This window comes from Poecilia formosa, unplaced genomic scaffold (genome assembly GCF_000485575.1).
Source record: "Poecilia formosa unplaced genomic scaffold, Poecilia_formosa-5.1.2 Scaffold290, whole genome shotgun sequence".
Classification (NCBI taxonomy): domain Eukaryota; kingdom Metazoa; phylum Chordata; class Actinopteri; order Cyprinodontiformes; family Poeciliidae; genus Poecilia; species Poecilia formosa.
The window spans coordinates 378,958-405,253 of record NW_006800229.1 but is presented as its reverse complement, the minus strand read 5'-3'; the positions used below and the strand labels follow the sequence as shown (position 1 = coordinate 405,253).

At 39.8% G+C, this 26,296-nt stretch overlaps 2 protein-coding genes and 1 long non-coding RNA gene across 5 annotated transcripts in view; 2 read left to right on the top strand and 1 right to left on the bottom strand.

Annotated features, from left to right (window-relative positions):
- The window catches only part of LOC103151729 (multidrug resistance-associated protein 5), a 37,613-nt gene extending 22,252 nt beyond the window's left edge, over positions 1-15,361 (top strand). The window contains exons 15-29 of the mRNA XM_007571926.2: positions 876-1,001; positions 1,333-1,444; positions 1,534-1,718; positions 2,694-2,840; positions 3,642-3,771; positions 5,234-5,387; positions 7,715-7,843; positions 8,049-8,235; positions 9,364-9,453; positions 10,467-10,659; positions 10,780-10,939; positions 12,644-12,722; positions 12,802-12,915; positions 13,163-13,327; positions 14,341-15,361. Of these exons, the coding sequence (XP_007571988.1) occupies positions 876-1,001; positions 1,333-1,444; positions 1,534-1,718; positions 2,694-2,840; positions 3,642-3,771; positions 5,234-5,387; positions 7,715-7,843; positions 8,049-8,235; positions 9,364-9,453; positions 10,467-10,659; positions 10,780-10,939; positions 12,644-12,722; positions 12,802-12,915; positions 13,163-13,327; positions 14,341-14,436 (2,067 nt within the window). The 3' untranslated portion in view covers positions 14,437-15,361. The remainder of the gene's footprint in view (positions 1-875; positions 1,002-1,332; positions 1,445-1,533; positions 1,719-2,693; positions 2,841-3,641; positions 3,772-5,233; positions 5,388-7,714; positions 7,844-8,048; positions 8,236-9,363; positions 9,454-10,466; positions 10,660-10,779; positions 10,940-12,643; positions 12,723-12,801; positions 12,916-13,162; positions 13,328-14,340) is intronic.
- Positions 94-16,159, bottom strand: LOC107838654 (uncharacterized). Its single transcript, XR_001664731.1, has 3 exons — positions 15,777-16,159; positions 11,149-11,151; positions 94-104 (listed from the first exon to the last, which is right to left on the bottom strand). It is a non-coding gene; the product is annotated as an uncharacterized LOC107838654 (long non-coding RNA).
- Positions 16,160-21,756: 5,597 nt separating this feature from the next.
- The window catches only part of med12 (mediator complex subunit 12), a 29,775-nt gene continuing 25,235 nt past the window's right edge, over positions 21,757-26,296 (top strand). For 2 of the 3 annotated variants that reach the window (XM_016681709.1, XM_016681707.1), the window contains exons 1-3: positions 21,758-21,929; positions 25,747-25,851; positions 25,940-26,131. In XM_016681709.1, the coding sequence (XP_016537195.1) occupies positions 21,828-21,929; positions 25,747-25,851; positions 25,940-26,131 (399 nt within the window). In that variant the 5' untranslated portion in view covers positions 21,758-21,827. Of the gene's footprint in view, positions 21,930-25,746; positions 25,852-25,939; positions 26,132-26,296 lie in introns of all 3 variants that reach the window. The other variant, XM_016681708.1, reaches the window with a different exon arrangement.

Below are 26,296 nucleotides of genomic sequence, written 5' to 3'. Positions count from 1 at the left end.
GTCTGAACCTTTATTACCTTAGCTTTTGCCAGAAGTCTCTCTTTCTGGCTGCCAAGCGAGGTTTTTTTTTTTCTTTCTCCTCCTTCTCCTTCCTCCGGCATTTACTGAAATGATGGTGAAGGTAAAGGCTGGACTCCAGGTGCATGACTGGAGTCTGATAGGATTTGGCTCATTTTTAGTCTACCTGACAGTTTAAATAATATCCGAGTGGACTGTCATCCAGAAAATATGAAATTTAACATTTCATTATTTCAGCATTTTATTAACTTTGTATCTATGTGCATAAACATATTTTACATAATGCTACATTTTAGCTTATTTACTTATATTTGATTATTTCATTAATGAAATGAATGTATTTCTTTTATTTTACAGCAATTATTTATTTATCATTGCTGCCAAATTCTATAAGTGTTCTCACATGCATTTTGCAGCAATCCTGCAGAATAAAACTAAGTGTTTAATTCAATTAAACACTTACAGGAAACAAAAACGATCTGTGTCAAAATAACTCTGATCAGTTTGGGCCTTACGTGATGTCATCAGTTGTATGTGTGCGGCAAAGTCTGTTTTTCGATGGGCAGATTTTGTCTTGATTAAATATCGACTTATAACAAAACAGCTAGAGAAATAGAAAAACTGACCATGACTTGTTGTTCTTTTATAAGATGAATGGCATCTAAAGTCAGCGCCATTGATTTTACAGAAAAGTCTGGCCCAGTGGCTTTGAAATGTTCTTTTACAACCCGTTTTTCCAATCATACTAAAACGACCATGAACCATTTGATTTTAAGTCTTCCCGTTTTTATGTCTGTTTTACATGTCTATAAACAACAGCTGCAACCCTTTTACCTTTTTGTTTCTTTCTTTCTCAGTATCTGCCCGAATGTGATGATGTCATCCTGATGAAGGACGGGCAAATTGTTGAGCACGGCAGCCATGCGCAGCTAATGAGTAAAGAGCGTGACTACGCTACCTTATTCAACAGCATGCAACAGGAGGTAAGGCCAGGGCCACGCGCGGGACAGAGCCTGCTCCTTTGAATAAAGGATCTTTGCCCCTCGATGCACATCAATACAAAACATTACAAGCTGAATAATGCATGAGTACAGATAGTCGGGCCCGACAGCAGAGAAATGTTAATGTATACAAGGTCTTTTATTATTTATGTTGAATCGTTTCACTGGTGAGCTGCAAAACGACCGTGTCACTTATATCTCTGTTTAAATTCAGGGTGGTATTATGGCACTAAGCTGATTGTTTTTTTTTCTGTTGTTTTTTTGTTGTTTTTTTTTTCAAATCTGAGCTTTTATTTTCATATTTGTCTTCCAGAATGTTGTGAAAGAGAACTTAAAGAACAAACTGAGGACGGAAGAAGTGAAAACAGCTGACGGCGTTGCTGAAGTTGCCACGGTTGAGCCAAAGGTGGAAAGCAAGAGCGGAGGTGAAAGACGCTGTCTATTCCTGTTACATCTGAGGTTAAAGCTGAATGTTGATATTAATAATTCTTTTATTCTTGGTCTTTTGTTTCAGAGCGCCTGATGAAAGCAGAAGAAAAAGGCTCTGGTGCAGTCGCCTGGTCGGTTTATTGGGCATACATTAAAGCTGCAGGAGGGCCACTGGTCTTTATCATCAACATCGTCTTCTTCCTGTCCACAACCGGCAGCATAGCCTTTAGCAACTGGTGGCTGAGCCACTGGATCAGGCAGGGCAGCGGGGTAAGTTAGGAGGCCGCTTTTCATAGAACAAAAATTTTGTTTTATATCCCGTATATGTTATAATTTATTTTCTCATCAAAAACATTCCTGGAGTGTTTTGGCTCATTCATGCATGTTTGAGTAATCCTTGAATTTTGGGACGCCTTAATGCTCATACAAAGTGACGTCGAGGCAAGCTCCCGATAATGTCAGTTCTGTTTTGATGTTTAACAGCATTGATTAAAGTTGATCAAGACAACAATAGATAATAACAAATTTTCATAATAAAATTAATTGGTTAATTGATTTCACTGCATCTTTCCAGGGGTATTGCAGTAAAAGGCACTGAATAAAAATGTAGCCCACACTTTTTAGAGTTCGCTCAGCTTTGCATTGCTGTGTCACAAACAAATCACATTAAAATACATTGAAGTTTGTGTTTGTGTCATAACAAATGTTTAACCAAGAGATATTAACCTGCAACTCTCTTTGACGAGCCAATCACACACAGGTGTGTTTGAGAAGGGAATAGTTATAGAGAGTTATCCCTTCATAATAGAGAAGGGATAGTTGATCTGCAGGACTGAACTTGGCCTCTGCTGGTTTAAGGGGTGGGAATACTTTTGCAGAGGGATTGTGGACACCTCTCTTTAGCGTGCGTTTTGGCTCCCAGAGGAAAACTAACTACTTTGCTTCAGTGAGTTGCGGCAACAGACTGAGAAGTAATCTGAATCCGCGTGATTAAAAAAGTAACGGCACCTCGGTAAACTTAATTAAAAACAAGCACAAGCAGTCGAGAAACAGATGTGCAGCAAAGCAAGGAGTCGACGCCGCGGAAGGGATGTGCTCCGAATAGTGAACGTCACCAGGCCGGCTGGATTTGATGTTCTTTTTTGAAAGCCAAACTGTGCTTTTCTCAATTTCATTAGGGAGCCAAATGGGGAATTTTCCTTTTTTCTTTCTGTGTTTGTAATTTGTTGCTCCATCTGCCCTCAGAACACATCATTAATCTCTGCAAATGAAACGACGGAGAGCAACAGCATGAGGCTCAACCCCCATATTCAGTATTACTCCACTGTTTACGTCGCCTCCATGGGAGCAGCGCTATTTCTGAAGACTGTGAGGGGGTTGGTGTTTATCAAGGTAAGCATCTTTAAATCATTCTCTTTCTTTTTAAACACCAAAGATGAACTTTAATTTAAAATCTTCAAGTTATTAGTGTTTTACAGTTTAATGCTCCTCTTGTAATTGTGATTTTTCACGCTCGCATGGGTGCAGCGCCGTAATGGAAAGTAGCTGCAGGCCAAATCCATTTAGCATTTGTCCGCTGCTGCTTTTCACAGCTTTGCGAAGGCAGTGCGTGTCTGTCTGGGATTGAATTAAAAAAACCAGAAATCAACAAAAGAGTTTGTGCTTATGTCAGCGCCCCCCTCGGGTGCACGTCCGCTTTTTCACGCTAACCCGTTCTGACACGACATCGTGGAGGTTAGTCCCCCCCGACGTGAATGTGTGCCACTTGAAATTGCTAATTTTTCAAAGATGGATGATCTTTTTTTACCTCTAGCTGCGATGAGATCTTTGTGAGTGTTAAATATTCCATTAATAGAATTAATTTGTTCTTTGCTGCCACATGTAATTTCTGTCCAATCGGTGAAATGTCTTTTGCGAACTGGGTCGCAACCTTTATGTAGGCCTCCCAGAAACTCATTATGAATTGGGATTTGACAGCCGAAGGAAAACAGCCACCCAGCTCCTCACACATGCTCAGCATATGGAGTGCTGGTGTTGGTAACATGTGGCTGCCGATGGATTGAGCGACTCGATCGCTGAGTGATTCTCCCCTGACCCTCCTCAGCCTATGATTGCTGCCGTCTGCTTGTTCAAGTTGTTTGTTTACATGTCAGGTTCTCATGTTCAAACATGATTTGTCGTCTGCGTTGACAGTGCACCGTGAAGGCCGCCTCTGCTCTCCATGACAAGCTGTTCCAAAGCCTCCTTCTCAGTCCGATGCGGTTCTTCGACACGACGCCTCTGGGTCGCATCCTGACCCGCTTCTCCAGGGACATGGACGAGGGTGAGGTTTGATTTGCCTTGACTGAGATCCTCTCCCCCAGGAGGGCTCTCAGTCAGCGAAGTCACCGTGGTTGACAAGGTGTTGTGCAGAGACACAGTGTGATTTGGCAGAGTGTGTTTCCCTTGCGAGTTGCTCTCTGTTATCCACTCCACTTGTCTTTTCTTTGTGCGTCAAGTTTTTTTTGTTTGCATTTTTGACTTTTGTTCAAAACCCACTTCATTCTTTCACTTTTTTATTGAAAAAGTTTATATATAAGAGCATTTTGGCTTCATGTAAAATTCCGTAAAAGTGCAAATGCAGACCTTTTAACACTGGAACTCCAAGGGCATCTTTTAGTAAAAAATATTTGGAAAGTCTAACTTTTTTAGTTTTAGTCAGGTTGCTTGATCGTCGCCAGCAACTTTTCCACCCATATTTAAACATCAGTATACTTAAATGTGTAGAGCAAATGCATTTGATTAAATGGTCAACACCAGTCTGTCCACTACTGGAAAAAGCAGGACTTTTGTCAGCATGCAAGTCTAGAACATCCAGTTGTGTATTTGACAGAATGCCAAAGGAGCGAAGGCATCAGCATCAACCTGGGACAAACGTGGCATTTTATTTAGAGAATGAACTTCGATATTTAACATATCAGCTGAGGCCTACAAAGTCTGAGATGAACATTTGGTCATTTCTGAGCAAAATGAAGTTGGAAAACTAGAAGGAAACTCCAAAAGTGTTAGTCTCAGACTCTGTAACCCTCAGCTGGCATGTTAAATATTGAAGTTCATTCTCCAAAAAGACTGTAAAATGCCATGTTTGGTTATAGAACCCAACAGATTTGGACAAACCCTTCATGTCATCAGTCAAGCACATTGGTGGAGGGACGATGATCTGGGCTTGCCAGCTGACTCGTAAGCAGAATGACTGGAAAAGAAAAAGAATAAAAGTATTATAATGGTCCTGTTAAAGTTCACACCTCAGCACAAACAAATATATGTGACGGCCATTTAAGAGAAAACTGCATCAACAATGTCCACATAATTTTATCAACTGGTGCAATGGTAAAAAGAAAAAATGGCGGCAAAATTAATCTACAACAATCTGACGACTACTGCCATGAAGAAAACAATAACTTTACTGAAGCTGCTTCTGTTGCTGCTTAAATTGATTCTAAACGTTTTTCAGTCAAATTTAATGAATGTATTCAGACTACATGGCACGTAAGAAAACATAAAGTCATTTTCAAGAGACCTATAACTGCCTGAAAATTTTTTAAAAAGCTCTTATAAACACAAATCATGCATTATTTAACAGAGGAGCTTTCCTTTTCCCATGACTTAACTTTGTTAATCCTGGTCAAAGTGCCTCAAAACATGTTCATGACTAAGAACCAAACTGGTCTTCAGTTGCACAGAATGCCTCTAAACATCTGGCACCACACTGGGCCTCTGATGTGGTTCCTTTCTCATCTTCACAGTGGATGTGCGTCTGACCTTGCAAGCCGAAATGCTGCTGCAGAACCTGACTCTGGTGCTGTTCTGCCTGGGGATGGTGGGCATGGTCTTCCCCTGGTTCTTGATCTCCATCTTACCCCTGAGTGCCTTCCTCTGTGTCATCAATCGTATCTCCAGGTCAGACTCTCATCTCTCCGGTTGTCTGGGAATTTTCCCCACTGGCAGCTGAGTGTTTTTCTTTTATTCCACATGAAGCTGATGGCAGTGGTTACACTGTGAGGGACAGAAAAACATTTAAAACGCAAACATTTTGCCATAACTGAGAGATATATGTTTTATTTTTCACATGAAGTTTGGTCAGATTTAACTTCAAATAGTGAGGAAAAAATGTGTGTGTGTGTGTGTCTTTTTATTCTGTGTATGTAAACTTCTGGTTTCAGCTGGCAAAAATGAAAACAACTATAAGGCACTGCATCTTCTCTTCTTTCCATATGTTTCATTTAATACCTGAACTTTAGTATTTCTTTAATCAGGTCTGACTCCAGCTGGCCTCTTCAGAAATCACTTTAATTAAAAAACATCTTCATTTGGAGACACTTAATTGGTGTAAAATGCAAGAGGAATTAAATATAAGCTGTAATAAACAGCAGACTTGAGCTGATTCCCGGCAGTCAATAGAAAGTAGCGATAACCCTCGGCAGCGCCGTTGAAAATGGACCATCTTACCCAGTCGCCACATCCCAGGCAGGATATAGATGGCTGTTACGTAAAAGTGGATCTCCCATTGAAATTACCCACTTTTAAAAAAAATGCTTTATTTCTGGGATTTCTGAAGTTAGACTGCCCAGGGCATAAACACGTTTGTGTGCGTGGCTGCCTGGAAGGGAGCAAGTGTCATGTTCTTTCCTCGTCTCCTCAGAAGCTTTTATGAGGAAGCCAAATGATTCATGCGAGACTTGTAATTCCCAAACTCTCCTTTTCTGTCTTGGCAGCCAAAAGTAGTAGACAGAACTCTACATTTGTCAGTAAGCCTCTTCTCCCCGCACTTCTGCGTCAAAAACTCTCTCGTCTACAAAGAGCGTGCCGCACCTTTGCGTACCTCGCAATCGTCAGCGGCGAGAAAGAACCAATCAGGAACACAAATGCTGTGTTGTGGGACGCGTCGCGTCTCATCATTACCTGTCTGCTGCAGCATCATTAGAGCTTAAGCATTTTCCTCTCCTTTATTCACCAGTTTTCCTTCGCCTCCCTCCTCAGCTGCATTTCTGTGTTAATATGACAACGCGCCTTTTGGGGTTTTTAGAAAACTTCCCATACCAGTTCAATGGAAATGAATCATGCATTAGTTTTTAAAGTGGTTTGACTCACCGTCGCAAAGCTTCATGTTTCATTCAGGTTTCAAGCTTCCCTCTGCGCTTTGGTTTCCATGATTCACCCTTCTTATTTTTTAGGGTATTTTTAACCCTTTTCACATTCCCACTACAAATTTTATTGGGTTTTAGTGTAGGACCTTCCTTGTCCTACATTAAAACCACAGTATGGAACCACACAAAGAAGTAAATATTTACATACACTGAATAAAAATACTTTTTTCCCACTGTCTGAAGTTAAACGAAGCCAAACTTCTCTTGTTTAAGACGAGTTAGAAATATCAAAATTATTTCTATTTGCTAAATGCAAGAAAACCTGTATGTTTTGGAGATATTCTTTTGTAACTGTATTTAAATTCAGAAGTTTACACAGAGTTGTTCTGTATCAGGGATAATTGTCTTTTAAACCGTATGAGTTGGAACAATCCCTCTTGCTGTCCTTTCGTCAGTCGGCACTGGGAGAAATGATGGTCAAAGTTGATGGAAAGATGAATGGAAGTCAATATTGGGGAAGAAAATGTGCTACATGCTACAAAAGCGTTATCCTGGACAAGAGGTTCACCTTACAGCTGGACCCTAAACCTTAAATATCCAGCCAGAGCTATGGTGGAATCGTTTAGATCAAAGCATATTCATGTTTTGAAATGGCCTAGTCCAAGTCCAGAGAAAATCTGTGCTAAAACCTGGATATCAATTCTCCAACTAATATAAAAGTTGGAGTGTTTATAAGATCTGTTTCCTCTAACAGATTATTTCCTGGCAAAAAAAACTCTCAAAATTCAATAACAACGCTCTATTTTCTTTTAGCTGTTTTCGTGCTTCTTTGTGTTACTTTGTCACTTAAAATGCAAATAAATTGCATTCAAGTTTGAGAAAGTTTAAAGCTTTAATCCAATTATTTACACATTAATCAGATGTTTTCCCTCCAAACGATAGCAGCGGTTCTGGTGTGTTTTCGGAATGATGATGACCGAAGTGAATTTTCATGGGAATTCAGGGAAACAAATCCAAGCGGAATAACGATTTCATGCTCCTCCGGAGTTTTAATCAGCATGATTTCAGCTACGTGCTTTACCAAAAACTGATTAGTTTGTTTCAAGTTGAAATTAAAACAGCGTCCTTGTCTGTTCTCAGAGTTTTCATTCGCGAGCTGAAGCGCCTGGAGAACATCAGCCAGTCACCGTTCACCTCTCATATAACCAGCAGCCTGCAGGGACTTTCCACCATACATGCATACGGAAGAGGGCGCAGCTTCCTCGACAGGTGAAGTCAAGGCTATTTGTCCTCGACAGACGTCATTAAACTTTAAGTTCACGTTATCTCCTCGTGTAGTTTCTCTTTGCTCTTCTCCCTATAAATATATTAAACCGCATGACAGACGCTTTGCCCTCAGCAAGCACTGCAGTGCAGAGCCATGCTTGCTGAAATAGATTTACAATCACTGTCTTTTTTTTTTCGCTCTCTTCAGATACCAGGAGCTGCTGGACACCAACCAGGCCACCAACTACCTCTTTAGCTGTGCTATGCGCTGGCTGGCTGTTCGCCTGGACCTCATCAGCATCAGCCTTATCACTGCTGTGGCACTTCTGATTGTCTTCATGCAGAATCAGATACCTCCAGCCTACGCAGGCCTGGCTATCTCCTATGTAGTGCAGGTCGGTGAACAAATATGGAGAAACATAAGCCTCAAATGTGTCAGCAGGGCCTTGCAAAAGTATCTATTAGATGACAGAAATTCAACATTTTTGCAACCACAAACTTTAAATTGATCTTTTTTTGATAAGATTTGAAGAAGGAAACTCATAAATGTTTTTTCGACATTTTACATATAAAAACTGTAAGTGTGTTGTGCATTTGCATTCACCCACTCAAGTGTAAAGTGTTGATATCCAATTCATTATAAGGTCAGACAAAAGTTACCATTCTGTGACTCGAGGTGGTTGATGCAACCGCTAACTAGCTGCTAGTATACCCATGCTAGCTAGCTTTTTTTCATCTATCATGGCTAAGAGCAATTTATCGCCGGTTGGCTGGAAGATGTAGCTGTAGGGAATCTCATAAGAAGCAGCATGACTTCCTTCATAGTTTTCCAAGCTTATAAACATTTTGTCATAATGGTCTTCAAAAGTCTTAAATTTGAGTTGGTGAGACCTGCAAAAAGTCCTGTGCTACAATTGCAGCTGCAGATCTTTTTTTAGGGTGTTTTTATCAGCTTTATACATCTAGAAAATGAAAATTTTAAGCATTTTTCTTTGCCAACTAGCTCAAGCTCCATTCTTCAGAAGGAGGATGTCTCTGAATATCAGCTTTAGATTCTTATCACAGATTCTTAGTTGGATTTAGGTCTGGACTTTAAACCGTGAGTATACTTTGATCTAAAACATCCATGACGCTGTGTTTATCGTCGTTATCCTGTCGGAAAGTGACATAAAGTCTTTTTGAAAGGTGTAGCTCTTAATTTACAAGTCGAGCTACATTTACGTATGACATAAAATACCAAAATAAGACACAGAGGTTTGCTATAGGCATGAATTTCTTTATATATGTGCGTGTGTGTGCGTGTGTGTGTGTGTGTGGAGGAGCTGGTTTAAGTTTTATTTTGCAGCATTTTATCGCATGTTCTAATCAACACGATCACTGCAGATAATTGAGATCAATTAGCGAGGCTGTGAAGGAGGCATGCCAGCGAATCTCTGCTGCCTAAGCAGGCAGAGCTTTAAGGTAATTGGTGTGACAGTGATAATTATTAACCTTTTCACTCCCTGTTTGTGTTTCACCTCCAGCTGACCGGCCTGTTTCAGTTCACCGTGCGGCTGCTGTCCGAGACCGAAGCTCGCTTCACATCGGTTGAAAGGATAAATCATTACATCAAGGTAAAGGAGCTTTGGTCTGCGGGATGGCAGCAGGGAGGGCTGGGCGATATGGCTTAAAAATAGAATCTCTTTGCTTGATTTCTTTTATGAAAACGGAAATTACAAATGACAGAAAATATTTTCAAAAAGTGGCTTTTATTTTAATCATCCTTTCTGGAAGTTCTACTACATAACTTACAGGGCCAATCTACAAAAATTTTTGCTTCATGACAAGAATGTAATCATAATAGTAGCAGAAAAAAGACGCAGTTTTACCAGAAAAACATCTTAGAAGCTTTTCAATTATAAAAATGCTTCTAGAGTTATTAGGATCTGTTGTTTTAAATAATAATACTAATATAATAATAATAATAATAATAATAATTTGGTGCTGATATTTTAAAATATGAAATATTATCTATAAAACTCATACCAAAGTATAATTCAACATTTTACATTTTAATGTTTTATTTTCCATGTTGGATTTCTTAAAAAATTACAACTTTTTTCCCCAAATATTACGACTGCATTCTTCTACTATTATGACTTTAGCCTTGCAATAAAAATAAAAAATAAAAAAATCTTAGCCTGGCTCTAAGACTTTGTCGCAGAGTTGAGTTGAATTCAAAGTCCAAATGAACTGACATGACTCTGAACTATGGACAAAGGAGTACATTGGTGAAAAAAAAATCCACGTTTTCCAAAAGTTATATCTTCAGAAACCAAAAACTTGGTTAATCGATGAAATCGATTTATCGTCCAGCGCTGACAGCAGGTAACCAGAATGACGTAGCAGATTTTATCAGGGCAGCTGCCGAGTTTTGTCCATGTTTTTGTGTTGTGTGCATGTGATCTGCACACACTCCGTAGCACATGACAGAGCTTGTCACGCAAACCACAACTTCTTCCCCTTTAGTGCAAAGGGGGGGAAAAAAGCTTATAGAGCAAAAATCAGTACAGATCAGTGGGGGGCCCCGCTCCTCTTCAGGAACTCAGTGATTCATAGCAGATACCATCGCCTCTCCTTATCTCAGAGTCTTGACAGTGAGGCGCCCAGACAGAGTCCTGAGGCAGCCGCTCCTGCCCCCTCCTGGCCTCAGCAGGGAAAGATCAGCTTCCAGGACGTGGACATGCGCTATCGGGATCATCTGCCACTGGTACTTAAGAGCCTGTCGTTTACCGTTCTCCCCGAAGAGACCGTCGGCATCGTAGGCCGCACAGGATCAGGTACAGCTGACCCCTTCTTTGTTCCTCGGCCAGCAGCGTTTCCAGCTCACGTTTACTGTCTCTGTTTCAACATGTCCACATTTGTCGGCATAGCATCTTTTTTCGTGTGTGTGTTTGCAGGGAAGTCCTCTCTGGCTGTGGCTTTGTTCAGGCTCGTGGAGCTCAGCGCAGGCTCCATAGTCATTGATGGGATCGATATTGCACAGATTGGCCTGGATGACCTGCGGAGCAAGCTGGCCATCATTCCCCAGGAGCCAGTACTCTTTATTGGGACCGTCAGGTAATCCAGTTACTATTACTTTATCACCAGTGGGTGGGACTCCTGCTCCGTTCTGGCATGTAAAATGGGTTTTGATCAAAAATACCCTACAAAAAAACAATTACTTCCGATTACGTCTGAAGCGATGAATCAGATTAATTGTGATGAGTCTGTTATTGAATTAATAGTCAATTAATTTAGTAATCGATTAATTCTTAGCTGGCGCATACAGACTCAAAAAAATGTCAATTGCTGAAGGAACAACATCCGCAGATTTATAATTAAACCAAAACTGTACAAAAAATATATATATTCTGGTAAAAAAGAAAAAAACAACCTTTGTTCGTAAGAACGTTTTACCCACAACTCCTCAGGAGGCTGGAGTGTGCTATCAAATAATTATTCGGTTCATCCAAAATTAATCTACACATCATCCCTAAACTGTATTAATTTTAAGTCAACCAGAAAGGCGGAGCTTTTCACATGTTGCCCATAACTTTTAATGAAATGTTATTTCCTGTGCTCATCTTTCTGATTGGCTGTCAGTCAAATTTATCAAGAAACTTTGCTTCTCAAGCTAGTGTAGCAAGTGCAAAATAGGAAAGTTTCTGACAGAAAAAGATTGAAGTGGAGGACATTACTGCAGAAAATCCTAAGAATTCAAGGCCTGCTAGAAAAAGAAAGCAGCATTTATTCTAGTATGTAATAATAATTGAATATTAAATAAAAGTGAGGAAAAAAAAAAACATGTTTATTTACAAATTTTGTAGCATTGTTTTTGGTGCGTCTGTGCTCCCGTACATTAGATTTTAATGATTGCATCATCTCCTCAAGTGCTGCAGATGCCTGTTAGTCACCACTAATTAAAGTCATGTGTTGCAGCAGGGAAGCAACTAAAACATGCAGGACAAAGTGAGGACCAGAGATGACCATCGCCACTCTAGACTTTAACATGACTAACATTTTTCAGGAACTAATTTATTTATTATTTGCCTTGAAGTGAAAACAATCAAAACAAACAGAAATAAGTGCTTGACATATTTTACTCTGAATGTAATGAAACCATTTATAAAATATGCGTCTCACATCCCAAGTTGATTTACTGAAATAAATTGCATTTTAAAAATGATTCTAATTTATTGAGAAGCACCTCAATATGCAGTATATAAACATGATTGATCATTTGTAATACTTGCAGAGTCTGACCTTTAAGCTGAAAATTGGTTAAAACGGCAGTTTAACCAGAGAGGAAAGAGCAACGCAAGAACAGAAACTTGCAGCGTGTTTGTATGTTTCTGGCTGAGTAAACATTTGGGAGGGCAGATGGGAGGAGTAAAAACTATTTCAGGTAATGGCAGACATAAGATCTGCTTGCTGTTGTTTATAGGCCTCCTAACGCTTCAGAATTTACAGCCTGTGGATAATTACACTGTAAAATGTATGTCAGCGGCAACTTAGAAAAATATTCATTAAAACTGGTGCAAAGAGAATCCAATTAAGCTGATAAACTGGGTGGAGATTCATGTCACTTAAAAATGCCTTTGCAAACAGGAAGCAATAAACTTCGATCTCCTTTATATACAAAATGCAGGATCATTATTATGCGTAAACATCTTTCTGTTTACTTGTAATGTCAATTTTAGATACCGAAAGGTTTCCTGAAAGAATTTGATGCATTAATGTGAAGTTATTTCATCTCTGTTATGATTTCTCTCCCCCCCCCAGGAGCAATTTAGACCCGTGGGATCAATACACTGACGAGCAGATCTGGGAAGCTCTTGAGAAAACCCACATTAAAGAAATGGTAAGTTATTTGATCAACAGGTTGCAGATTGCACGCAAAGCCTGTCCTCACAGTTTGGCTGCTGTGTGACCCTCCACAGGTCTGCCAGCTGCCTCATTCCCTCCACTCGGAGGTGACGGAGAACGGGGAGAACTTCTCGGTGGGAGAACGGCAGCTCCTCTGTGTAGCCAGGGCCCTCCTGAGGAACAGCAAGGTGCCGATTGCATTGTGCTGCCATCTTTTATTTACATCCTCAACTTTTTCTCTGGATGAGCAAATATCTCCTCAGGTTCAGTTAATGAGAAAATAAGAGCCTCCTTTCGTTTTCAATGGGTTACCAGTGCCACCTAGTGTTGGCCACCTTAACTGCATCATTATCAATGTATAAAGGCACAGGTGACGAATAGCTGTTTAAAGCTGCAGCTTTCATTGTTTCTCTCTCGCTCTGAAACTGTTTTCAGATTCTTATTCTGGACGAGGCTACGGCGGCCATCGACACGGAGACAGATCGTCTGATCCAGGAGACGATTCGCACCGCGTTCAACAGCTGCACAACTCTCATCATTGCACATCGTCTCAACACAGTGCTGAGCTGCAACAGGGTCATGGTCCTGGACAGCGGCCAGGTGGGTAGAAAAGCGAAGCGCATTTACAAACTGAAGCAGCGCTGTGGCTTAGACCTGATGCGTAGAAAGTTGTTTCTTTTTCTGCTTGAAAACAACCTGTGAAGCGTTTAGAGAACATGAAACGTCCAAATGTGATTACTGGTTTATTGAGAACATAATTTTTGGTACAACCTAGAATATGTTTTTGATATTTTACTGTTTCTAGACAGCTTTTAATGATTAACTAGTCGAAATTTTCACAGAAACATACAGATAGAAACCTTAAGAACCAATTTAGACTGTATTTGCAAAAAAATTCTTTGGGAGTTTAGTCACTCTTTAAAGAGGAGCAGCAAAAATAAATGAGGCGATCAGCTGAGCTTTCCAACAACTCATAGAGTCATCTAGGCCATGCTACTGCCCGGCATGGATTTTGAGCTATTAGCATGTCATGATAGTCATAAGACTGTCATACAAAAACAATGTTCAGTAAGAGGCCTTTTCAGATTTATTGCAACACTGACTGCTACCAAAGATTCTGCTGCCAGAGTTGTGGATGGTGATGCCACAACATCACCATCCACAACTCTTTGATACTTGGATAATATGAGTTACATTTAACTTCCCCTTGGAATAAATATTAAGTACATTTGAGCTGAATTGAATAAAATAAAATACAATGGATATATTTTATATTCACAGAGTTCTTGTTTATAATACTCATATTAAAAAATAGTTCAAGCAATTAAAAGCCCCAAATTGTCAGGGACTCCTGCCGATGATGATGTGTGCATGCAAACCTTTGTCCAGAAAATCATTATTAGAAACTGAGCTGTATCAACTCTCCCTGTCTGAGTCTCAAAGGAAAATCCAAAAATATGTTATATACACTAAAAGAAATTCAACAAAACCAAGGAATAATTTCAACATATTCATTCTTTTTATTACTCCACTTCTTACAAGGTTTCAATACCGAGTGAGTCTAGATGTAATTCACTGACACTGATCGTGTCTTATCTGTTCCCTGCCCACAGATTCTGGAGTTCGACTCGCCGGCAGCCTTGCTCGCAAATGAAAACTCAAGATTTCGAGCCATGATAGAGGCGTCAGAAAGCAGCCAAAGCAGATAAAATAAAATACACTCTGAAGACGGCAGCCGTGATCCTGAAAATATATGCAAATACATCATTTACATGGCAAATGCACACACACACACAATCATAATGTGAAGGAAAATAATGGGTTGATATCAGCTCTCTGAGTAACACTGTCTGTTATTTGCCACATTAAAGACCCAAGGACTATATTTAAACCTTAAGCTCATCAAGTATCAGTATACAAATTAGGATTCAGCTAACTCTGGCTGTTTGTTGCTGTCAAGGCCAAATAATTAACTCAGACAATAGCACTTTATGTTTGATGTGGTGCTTCCTTTTTCTTTGGAGGTCGGTTAATCAGAGTTTTACTGTTTTGTTTTGTTACTCAAACCTCAGAGAGCAGGAATGTACACATTAACCAGAGAAAAAAGTAATATCTCATGTTTCATCCGTATGTTTTCCAGGAATGTATTAGTTTGTTAAATATTTAAGACCATGTTTCAGCGAAAATCACCTGTTTTTCATTCCCATCAGGTACTGTTTGATAAAAATAGGAATCTTTTTTGGTGTAATTTTAGTTTTTTGTTTGTTTTTTTTAGCCTTGTGCTGTTAACACTTTCAGGTTTTATGAAGGAGTCAGCCATGTCGGCATGCTTTTTATGACTACTTTCATGTACAGTACTGTGATTTGAACTGAGCTAATGTTTCCAAATGCTGGAGTTTAAAATCTGCACCTTTTTATTGCGTTTGTTGTAGGCTGGAGGTATCGTACGTAATGTTTTCACAAGCCGGAGGATTTTAGACATTTGCCTTATAGTAGAGTATGTGCTGAACAATCAGGAAAAGTGCAATAATACTTTTTCAAGATTGCCTTTATACACTTGAGATTGTAATGCTGCAATAATTTTGTTAAATGTCAGATTTTTAATATAATGCTTTTTTAAATAAAATGTTTACATAAATGAGTGTCCACTGTTTTTTTTTTTTTGTTTTTTGTTTTTTTTTACAGTATGATAATCTTGGGTGTAATTTAATGTCTGTACAAAAACATTTTGAAGAGAGGTGCGGAGCTGTCCACTGTCCACTGACCACTACCTGGTGGTGAGTTGGCTCCGGTGGTGGGGGAGGAAGCCGGTTAGACCTGGCAGGCCCAAACGTGTAGTGAGGGTCTGCTGGGAACATCTGGCAGAGTCCTCTGTGATACGGAGCTAAGGCTCTGGATGTTGTAGGGTTGTGTTGGCTCACGCGACTGCAATATCGCATGGACATTGGGGGCAGTTCCCCTGGATTGGCAGACTGGGGTGGTGGTCCCCCTGTTCAAAAAGGGGGACCGGAGGGTGTGCTCCAATTACAGGGGGGTCACACTCTTAAACCTCCCTGGTAAGGTCTATTCAGGGATCCTGGAGAGGAGGGTCTGTCGGATAGTTGAACCTCAGATTCAGGAAGAGGAGTGTGGCTTTCATCCTGGTTGTGGAACACTGGACCAGCTCTACACCCTCAGCAGGGTTCTGGAGGGTGCATGGGAGTTCCCCAACCAGTCTACATGTGTTTTGTGGACTTGGAGAAGGCATTCGACTGTGTCCCTAGGGGGGATTTGTGGGGGATTCTACGGGAGTATGGGGTACCAGGCCCTTTGATACAGGTTGTCAGGTCCCTGTATGACTGGTGTCGGAGTCTGGTCTGCATTGCCGGCAGTAAGTCGGGCCCATTTCCGGTGAGAGTTGGACTCCGCCAAGGCTGTCCTTTGTCACCGATTCTGTTCATTACTTTCATGGACAGAATTTCTAGGCGCAGCCGAGGTGTTGAGGGTATCCGTTTTGGTGGCCTTAGGATTGCATCTCTGCTTTTTGCGGATGATGTGATCCTGTTGGCTTCATCAGAACGTGATCTGCAGCTCTTGCTGGAGCGATTCGCGGCCGAGTGTGAAGCGGCTCAGTGCCTCCAAATCCGAGGCCATGGTCTTGAGCCGGAAAAGGGTAGAGTACCTTCTCTGGGTCAGGGGGGTCGTCCTGTCCTGCCTCAAGTGGAGGAGTTTAAGTATCTGGGGATCTTGTTCACGAATGAGGGAAGAAGGGAGCGGGAGATCGACAGGTTGGGAGCAGCTTCTGCTGTGAAGCGGGCACTGTACCGGTCTGTCGTGGTGAAGAGAGAGCTGAGTCAAAAAGCGAAGCTCTCGATTTACAGGTCAATCTACGTTCCTACCCTCATCTATGGTCATGAGCTTTGGGTCATGACCGAAAGGACGAGATCACGGATACAAGCGGCCGAAATGGGTTTCCTCCGCAGGGTGGCTGGGCTCTCCCTTCGAGATAGGGTGAGAAGCTCGATCATCCGGGAGGGACTCAGAGTAGAGCCGCTGCTCCTCCACGTCGAGAGGAGCCAGTTGAGGTGGCTTGGGCATCTGGTCAGGATGCCTCCTGGACGCCTCCCTGGTGAGGTGTTCCGGGCACGTCCCACCGGGAGGAGGCCCCGGGGAAGACCCAGGACATGCTGGAGGGACTATGTCTCTCAGCTGGCCTGGGAACGCCTTGGGGTTTCCCCGGAGGAGCTGGAAGAAGTGGCTGGGGAGAGGGAAGTCTGGGCCTCCCTTCTGAAGCTGCTGCCCCCGCGACCCGACCCCGGATAAGCGGAAGAACATGGATGGATGGATGGATGAAAAAAGGAGACCATGTATCATTTTCTTTCCCCTTCACAATTATACAGTAAATACATTGGCTTTTTGTGATTTTATTGTGATTTTTTTATTGTTTTGTTTAATGATATGATACGGTTGTACCTGTGGGTAAGAAAAGATAAATGCGTGAAGAGCTGACATTCATCTCAATAGGTAACCTACACTCAGACACCACCTTTTAACGAGGAAGATAACTGAAGGAATAAACAGAAACTTCACAGTCTGAGTGCAAGGGTAGAGCTAACACTAACAAGAGCAACACGATCAGAAACTTGTAGCAATCAAGTCTAACAGTGCAAAACCCTTATCTCCAGGAGACTCTGACTGACAAGGATCTGCTCACACCCTCCTCAGTACCGCTAAACCAAGAAATCCACTTGTTCAGCCCTTGAGATCAACACCAGGAGTAATAACATCTGCACTGCATGACCTGTCTGACTGGAAGTCCTTTCCTGCAGCAGAAAACTTCCAACATTGTGATTTAAAGCATCAGTGGCTTTTGAATAGGTTTAGAAAATGGTCAAAATCCAGAATTTCCTGAAGCTCTTTAACCTCACAGATCATTTAATTCATTGTTTAGTGAACCACCTATTCCTGGCATTGCAAGCAAAAGCAGGAAATGTGAACACAAGTCATGTAGGGTTCATTTGCATGGTGCATTTAAAAACAAATGTTGCTGAACTAACCTGTCGATATAAGAATAAAACTGAAACTGCCTTTATTGTCCTGCAAAGGGGAACTTCTGGTGTTACAGCATCATCAGATATAAAGGTTCACATAACGTTTGAAACATAATATCAAAAGCAATATCAATGATAATAGTAATAACAATAACATACTGAAAATACTGTGCATTTGTTAGAAATAAAAATATCGGACTTGTGATCCGTTGGACGTGCAACTGAGTCAGATCACTTTTCCAACAATGTTCATATTGTGCATGTGTATTGAATATCGAAAATGACAGACTATTTACAATTTACAATACAGTTTATCGATGCAGAAATACAGGAGTACAATAATAGCAGAAATGTTCTTTAAACTACATATTGGTTTTGTTGGGAGCAGTGATGGTTGCAGTCTGACAGCTGCTGGGAGGAAGGATCTCCTCTAAGACTAATTTTTGCACTTAGGATGCAGCAGTCTATCACTGAAGGAACTCTGCAGTTCAGCAACAGCTTTAAGTGAAACAGAAGATGATGGAAAAATATGATTTAAAAATAATAAAAACTCTATAAAACAGGAACATTTACATGTTCTGTTTGTTGTGTTGTAATCTACATGATAAGTTTTATAATTGCCATGCCTTGAAAGCGTTGGTACCTGTGTGCCTGCCTAGACCTCATGCTTAACCTCTGAGATGTTTATTCTCTTTTTAAAAAAGAAGTTTTGGATCTCAGCACCAAGCAATACTTTCTGTCAGTCCTTTGCATAAAACCATAAAAAATACATGAAACTCTGCGGTTGCATTAAAGAGGAGTCAATGGTTTTGTAAAGCACTTTATGTAATCTGGCAGCCTGAGCACGTAAGGCTTGAAGAATAAACAAGGTGATAGGAGCCTCCATGTTGTAGGGATCAGTTATGTGATAAAAATCAACACAAGCAAACAGAACCAGTGAAGTGGAAAATGTATAGAAAAGAGGTACTCTTGCTTTCCTGTGTGTATTTAAAAGACAAAGTGCAGCACACTGAAGCCTTACTGATGACAGCAAAAAATGACATGAAAAAAGTACATTTGCCTTAGGTAAAAGTACGTTTTTGAACTTTATTTCTAATCTCCTGCCATATTTTACATGCGAAAGTCTCTTCTTTGTGTCGTAAGTGAAACTGCTGCAGATGTTCAAGACATCAGGTGCAAATCAGAAACACAATGCAGTTTCCAGAGAAACTGCTGTGGTTTTACTGGGACTGTCCACAGCTTACATCTTGTTAAACAGTTCAGGCTTACTCAAAGCTGAAGAGGGTGGAAACAGACCAAGCTGTCACCAAGAATCATCCACTGTGACTAAATATAATTCTCTTTGGAATAACCACACTGATTTGTAAACATTTAAAGCAAAATAACACCAGAACTGGGGACCCAGAGTTTCTTCTGTTACTCTGAATAATCTTCAAACCTTCTTGTACCCTTCAGGAAAGATTCCTTTTTGAGGCCAATCCTTGAACAATTCCCTCTGGGTGTTTCAGGGTTTTTAAAAATTATCTTTCAGGAACCTTGGCAAATTTGCCTGAAGGTCCTCTAAATGTTTCACAGAATACACACAAGGGAACGTTTTTTATGGCTTCTCCACAGTGCAGTAAGGGATAAACGTGGGATTCCCTGTAACTACACTGGTTATAAAAACTGGAATCACTCGCAACAGTGTAAGTGGGCTCTCTAAAGACAACATGTTCCCCTTATAGTTTCTGTTCGTGTCCTACAACGGGAATAGTTTTTACACATTTTACATAACTGAATTTGCATTTCCTTTCTCATTTTCCCTCTTGCAGATAGTCAAAGGTTTAGAGCAAACAGAAATACATTGGAGTTAAACTTTATGAAGGATAAGATATAAACAACAAAATTTTAAACTACAAAATTTGGAAAAAACAATGTAACTGTTCGGTGCATAAATATACTGCATAAATATATGAGTATTCATTCACCGGATACGTTTTTCTTTTTGCATTTTGTGAAATTACAACCACAATTCAATACATTTGATTTAAGATTTTATCTGATAACTCAAGATAGATAAACACAAAATGGAGTGCAATTATGAAGTGAAAGGAAAACAAAACCATAGTTTTCAAAAGCTTTCTGAAATAAATGAAATCCAGTGGTGCCTTATTAGTAAATGGAGTCCATTTGTGTGTAATTTACATCAGTTCTGTAAAGGCTTCAAAGATTTGTTGGAGAACTTGCGTGAACAAACATCAACATGAAGACCAAGAAGCAGCAGACAAGGCAGGGAACAAATTGTTGCAAAAAAAGGTTATAAAACAAAATCGCAGTTCTTAATCATAAGAACACTAACTACTAGTCTGTCATCTGAAAATGGAAAAATTGTTGCAAACCTACCAAAACATGACCAGCATCAATCAAAGAAGCAGCCAAGAAGCCAAAGGTAATTCTGGATCGCCTGCAGACATCCACAAACTGGGTGGAAGAGAATTATGAATCATGTGCTCCACAAATCACTGTGGCTTGTGACAAAATGAGACTTTTGTAGTTCCTTCCTTCAACAACAGCTTTCCTCATACTGTGTTTTTATTGGTAGAATGCATAACCAATAATGATCCTGTCAAAAGACTTTCTTCTCTCTCCTCCTGGATTGCTATGGGCCTCTAGGCCACTTCTCTGATTACTGATCTATTTGGTCAGCTTGTCAGTTTCTTCCAGGGAGCAATGTCTTATCTTGTTGGTTTGCAGTTAAGGTGCTCTTTGCTTTTACAGATGATGGATTGAGGGCTGATCCATGATGTGTTCAAAGGAGAAGCATATTGTTTTATAATCCGATTCTGCTCAGGAATAAAGTGCCCACAGCTCTATCCCTGACCAGTCTGCTGTTCCTTGATCCTGATGGTGCTGTTTGTTCACTAGATTTCTCTAACAAATCTATACAGTGCCTTCACAGAACACCTACATTTAGAATAGAATTTAATGAGACACATATGCACTTTATTTGCTAATGAGATGTTTTCTGAAGGCAAGTGGGTGCACTGGGTTGTATTTAGGGGCGTTGGGAGAAGGATGAATGCACATTTTTGCATATTTTGAAAACCAAACAATATTCTTCTTGCATTTCCTTAATTTATACATTGCTTTTTGTTGGTTAATATATGAAGCATCTCTAAACTTACTTGAGTAAACCTTCTGGACAGCCTAACCTCTGAGTAACTTCACTAAGCAAATAACTAACTTGATTAAACCAAAAATTCACCAGAAGCAGACACAAACAGGTGGGACCTCTTGTTTGTTTACAAATATTGTTGTTCTTCTATTTTTTTATATATCTGCTGAGTATTTTGCCATTTACAGGTCAAGAAGATACAGTAAGCAGTATGTTTTCTCTGGAAGGACTACATCCTGTATCCATACCTACTGTACTCTATGTACTTTGTTTAGTAAGTTTTATGTTTTAAAATGTTAATTTTTGTGAAGTGTTCCTTCTACCTGAATCTGTTATTTTGTGATGTCTGAAGTTATCAGTAAAATTTGTTACAGTACTTGAGTAGCTTTTTTAAGAAATCCTTGTTTACTCTTACTTGAGTAATTTCTTGAATGACTACTTTTTTATTTTTACTTTTACTTGTGTAAAAATGTGTTTAAGTAGTGCTACTCTTACTTGGGTACAATTTATGTATACTCAACATTTAATTTCCATCAATACTTAAAAATTATTAAAAAAAATTAAAGTATTTTTTAATTAATCTGTATCAACTTAATCTCAGATTAATAGCCTATCGACGTAAACAAATCTGGAAAATATCATTATGTTAGACGCAGTTATTTGCCTCTAACATAATGCAAATAACTGCGTTACGCTAGACGCATTTATTTGCGTCTAACATAACGCAAATAACTGGTCTATAAGAGCATGTTTGTGTGCACTTATAGCACATAAACATGCAGTAAGTGCATGTTTATGTGCTATTATTTTGAAGTTGGCGTTTGAAAGCATCCCGGAAGCTCGTTTGCTTGTTGTCGCCCGGTGCTCAGGCTGCTGCTGCTGGGGAGGTGGAAAGCCCTGGCTGTGATGCCGCTGGATGATGGCTGCGTTCGGGATCTTAAGTTACGAACACCGGCCTTTAAAGCGGCCCCGCCTCGGCCCTCCAGACGTCTATCCCCAGGATCCAAAACAAAAAGAGGTAAGGACCGCTGCTTTGTGGGATATAAAAGCCCAGGATCAATGTTTTAGTGAAATAAAATGCCCTAACAGAGCAGCGGAGCTAGCTAGCAGCTGCTAGCCTGTTTAGCAGCCCTGCAGACGTTTCGGGCCTCGCAGTAACAATGAGCAGCAGCAGCTTCTGGTTGGCAGCTTGTTAACCAGCTCTGTCCGGCTTAAGTTTGGAAAAACAACCCGCTGCTGTCACGGCTAGTCCAGCTGGGCTAGCTCCTCAGCTAACAGATATGGGTATAAACTGCTACATTTCTTCTGTTTCGTGGAACAAAACGGAAAACGTCGGCTATTTAAATTCTGTCTGACTTGTTTGTTTGGGTTATTTAACTGGTTGCTACACAATGACGTTAGCTGAACTTGCTAATCTAATCCTTTTAAAATATTCAGAGCATGTTTAAAATAAGTGGTCAAGTTTAATTTATTCCCTGGGACGATAAGTACAGTCTATTAATCTGATATTAAGCTGATACAATTCAACTCCAAAATACTTTACTAATACCAAAGGGAACTGGAAATGTTCAAGAGAGTCAACAAGAGAGTATACAGAAATTGTACTCAAGTTAAGAGTAGCGCTACTTAAACATATTTTACTCAAGTAAAAATTAAAGAAAAATCCCGTTAAAGACATTACTCAGAAGTAAACACGTATTTTTTAAAATATGACACTCAAGTACTGAGTAACTGATCAGAACATATGACTCAATACTTCATAATGGCATCAGTCAAAAATATAAAGTTATTTACAGATTCTGGTATTTTAAATGTCAAAATGACTAATAATGACAAATAATGTAGTTACAGAATAACTGATTCAGACAGAAGGGACGTTTTTCTAAATCAACATTTTAAAATATAAAACCTACTAAATTCATACTTTCTTGTAGGTGTTGTGTGTATGTTGGAACCCATTTCCAGTGACAGTATACTGTTTGTTATAACTTCTCGGCCTGCGAATGGTGCAAAAAGTTCAGTATAAAAAAAACATTAGAACATAAAAGGTTTTAAACAAACAATGGCTCCCAAATTAATGTACACTGTAGGCGTGTGTCTGCCTCTGGTGTATTTTTATTTTAAACATTTTTGCTTTATTTAGTGAAGTTTCTACCAATGGGCTGAGTGTCTGGAAATTTTACTTAAGTGGGAGAAACGATACTTTGTGACAATATTCCTTAAGTAAAAGTAAAACGTATGGTTTATTAAAATACTCCTAAGAGTAATAATAATAATTAAAAAAATAAAGTTACTCATGTGCATGTACTATTAATCTCTGGTTTTAACTTATATTATCTAAGGTTCTTCATAGAGTTGTTGTCAATGCTGTTGGCTGTGTGAAGGAAGGATTTCCTGTAGCGGTCCGTGTTGCAGCGACTTTGAAGAAGCCTCTGATGAAAGACACTTTGTTGTTGTATAACAGTCTCATGAAGAGAATACTCTGTAATTTACTTGATTTTTATGACGAATCCTTCTTCGTCATAAGAAGACGAAGAAGGATTCGTCTTCTTTGTCCACATAGTCGTCCATAGTGGACGACTATGGAACCTCTAGAGGTTCCATAGTCGTCCACAGAACAGAACCAGCTTTCTTTATTGGGTTGCTTTTTAAATCCCTGGCTCTGATGCTGCTACCCCAACAGAAGAGATGACTTTCTCAACAACAGACTTGAGATATGTAGCCTCCTGCTGCATACTGACATACCTGAGCTGTTCCTCGTTGTAGATGCCGTCACTACAAGAATCCATATGTGCGTGTAGACTGAGAAACTTCCCTGTGTTTACGGATTTCTACTTTAACAATTTACCGACTTTCTGGTGTTTATGCAATTATTGATTCGTGGGTTTGGCAAAGCACATCTCCTTCTTGTTCTGAGTTTAAAGCCTCCCAATAGTTTTTGGCATTGTGTCTTGGGCAGCGGTGGTTTTTACAGACAGACAGCCTGGTTCACCCTCAGAAACTGGAAAGTGAAACAAATACATTTGTGGGTTATTGTCATATTATATTTTAATAAATGGGCCAACTACTTTTTACATAAAGGAAGGTTAGTATTCCTTAATAAATGAAACCATAAATGAAAGGCTTTTAAGTTTTTGTTTCAGTTTTAGGCATCTCTCTGTCTTTGATGTGCTTAATTGCTAAAACAATATGGGGAATGCTGTTTTTGTGTTTTTACAAACAAAACAAAAGTTTCATATATCAAATATTGGGTATATAAAGCAATCCAGTTTAGGTTTTATCTGTATTTTAGATTTTGAACTTATGATTGAATGTAGTCCAGACATTGCAACCTTTAATAGCCTTTTAAAGTTTTAGTAAAAGGGAAACTGAATCAAACAATAACTACAACAAATGACATCTATAATTTTTCAAACCAAGCGGAGGAAAAGCTCTGCAACTATGAACCAGAATCATCACAATTAATCATAGTTATTTTTGCTTTTTTTCACCATTGAGACTAACAAAAGGAGAAGATGGAACATTTCAGTCTGAACCCGTCTTTGTGTTAAAATCTGGTTTCTATCAATGTAAAATTCACTTATCGGGACCCGTAAAGCTTTTTAGTTTATTGACATTTCAGGTCACTGTGACCTACTTCTCCATGGGATTTAACTTTCCTTTCTTCTGCCCTAATCATCCGTCCGTCTGTCTGTCTGTCCGGCTGTCTGCTCCATGGGATTTAACTTTCCTTTCTTCTGCCCTAATCATCCGTCCGTCTGTCTGTCTGTCCGGTGATCCGACCTGCCAGCCTACAAAACCGTTTTGCATCTTTCAATTTTAATCAAATTTCTGGGTAAACCACAACCACACTGAAGGGCTAGTTTGCGCTAGGGTTTAGGAGTTTATAATGAATTATTTTTAAGTAGTTGATTGCACGATGAATTAAAACGAGCTCTTAAGACAGAAACAGTATTTCTGTGATTAGTATTTTTGGAAAGGCAACTATGTTTACAGAGACATCAAAATCCGTTTTATTTATGGTTTCGGTTAGAAGTGGTTTCTATTTCTGTCTTATTTATTCTCTAGGGTTGTAATGATTTACTTTGGATATTTAAAATATCTTCCAATTCTTCAAATTTTCATAGCACTTGGAAATGGTCTCAAAACAACAACTTTATCGTTAATCGCAATAATTACTCACACAATTTATCGTCCTGCAAAAACTGTGACAAGATTCTCTCTTTCAGTCTTATTGACCCAGTGTATGCTTGCATTATTTTTGCTTTCCATTTTCTGTTTTCATAGCAACCTGCTTTGAGTTTTCGTCGCCTCCTTTGTGGTTTTCCCTTTCACGACCTTCTCATTTTGTTGGGAGTTCCTCCAAGAGCCGTGTTTTGCCGCACTCCAGTTAACCTTTTTAGAGAACATTTGTAATCCTTTCCGTTTCACCTGACAGATGTCTTGTTGCGACTGTTTCCTGTCACTCGGTTGGGTGCAATAGCTCGTAAAGGACTGAAAGCGTTCTCTTTAATCTGGAGACTCATTTACGTGGTTTTGTGTGTGCGTGAATTTGTTTTAGAAATTTTGAGTTTAGTGTGCCGCCATGTTTCTTCTTCCTCAACACCGTCTAAGACAATAACACAGTGTCGTTTAGTAGTTCATCGGGTATTTTACAAAACCAGAATACTCATTTAATCTTATTTCCAGACTTTATTTGTGTTTGCTACAAGTTAAAGTATTGTAAAAGTGGGTATTCCATTCTGATGTTTGGATTTTTATGCAATTGACACACATTTACACATATTTTTTACATCTTCTGTTTATTTACATGTGCACCTGTTTCTGTGTTTCAGGATGAGTTGACTGCTCTGAATGTAAAGCAAGGCTTTAACAACCAGCCTGCTGTGTCGGGAGACGAACACGGCAGCGCCAGAAATGTCAACTTCAACCCCTCAAAGGTGATTATGAGCCAGTTCAGTCAAAATCATGCACCTGAGTGATTTAATGATTTGTTGATGATGATGCCATTTCTCCACCGCTCCACAGATCAGCTCAAACTTCAGCAGCATCATCGCAGAGAAGCTGCGCTGCAACACGTTTGCAGATACAGGCAAACGCAAACCACAGGTCAACCAGAAGGACAATTTCTGGCTCGTCACAGCGAGGTCACAGAGCTCCATCAACAACTGGTTCACAGATTTAGCTGGAACTAAACCGCTCACACAGCTGGCTAAGAAGGTGAGAGACTGAAGAAAAGCTTCTTTACTGGTTTTATTTATTGGCGTTTATAAGAAGTATTTGTAGCAAAGTTAAGCGTCTTCTTTTTTTTTGTCCTTTGTGCATGACATTTATCTAAACTGGACAACCCAGAATGCTCCCAAGCGATTCTACTTTTAAGCTAAT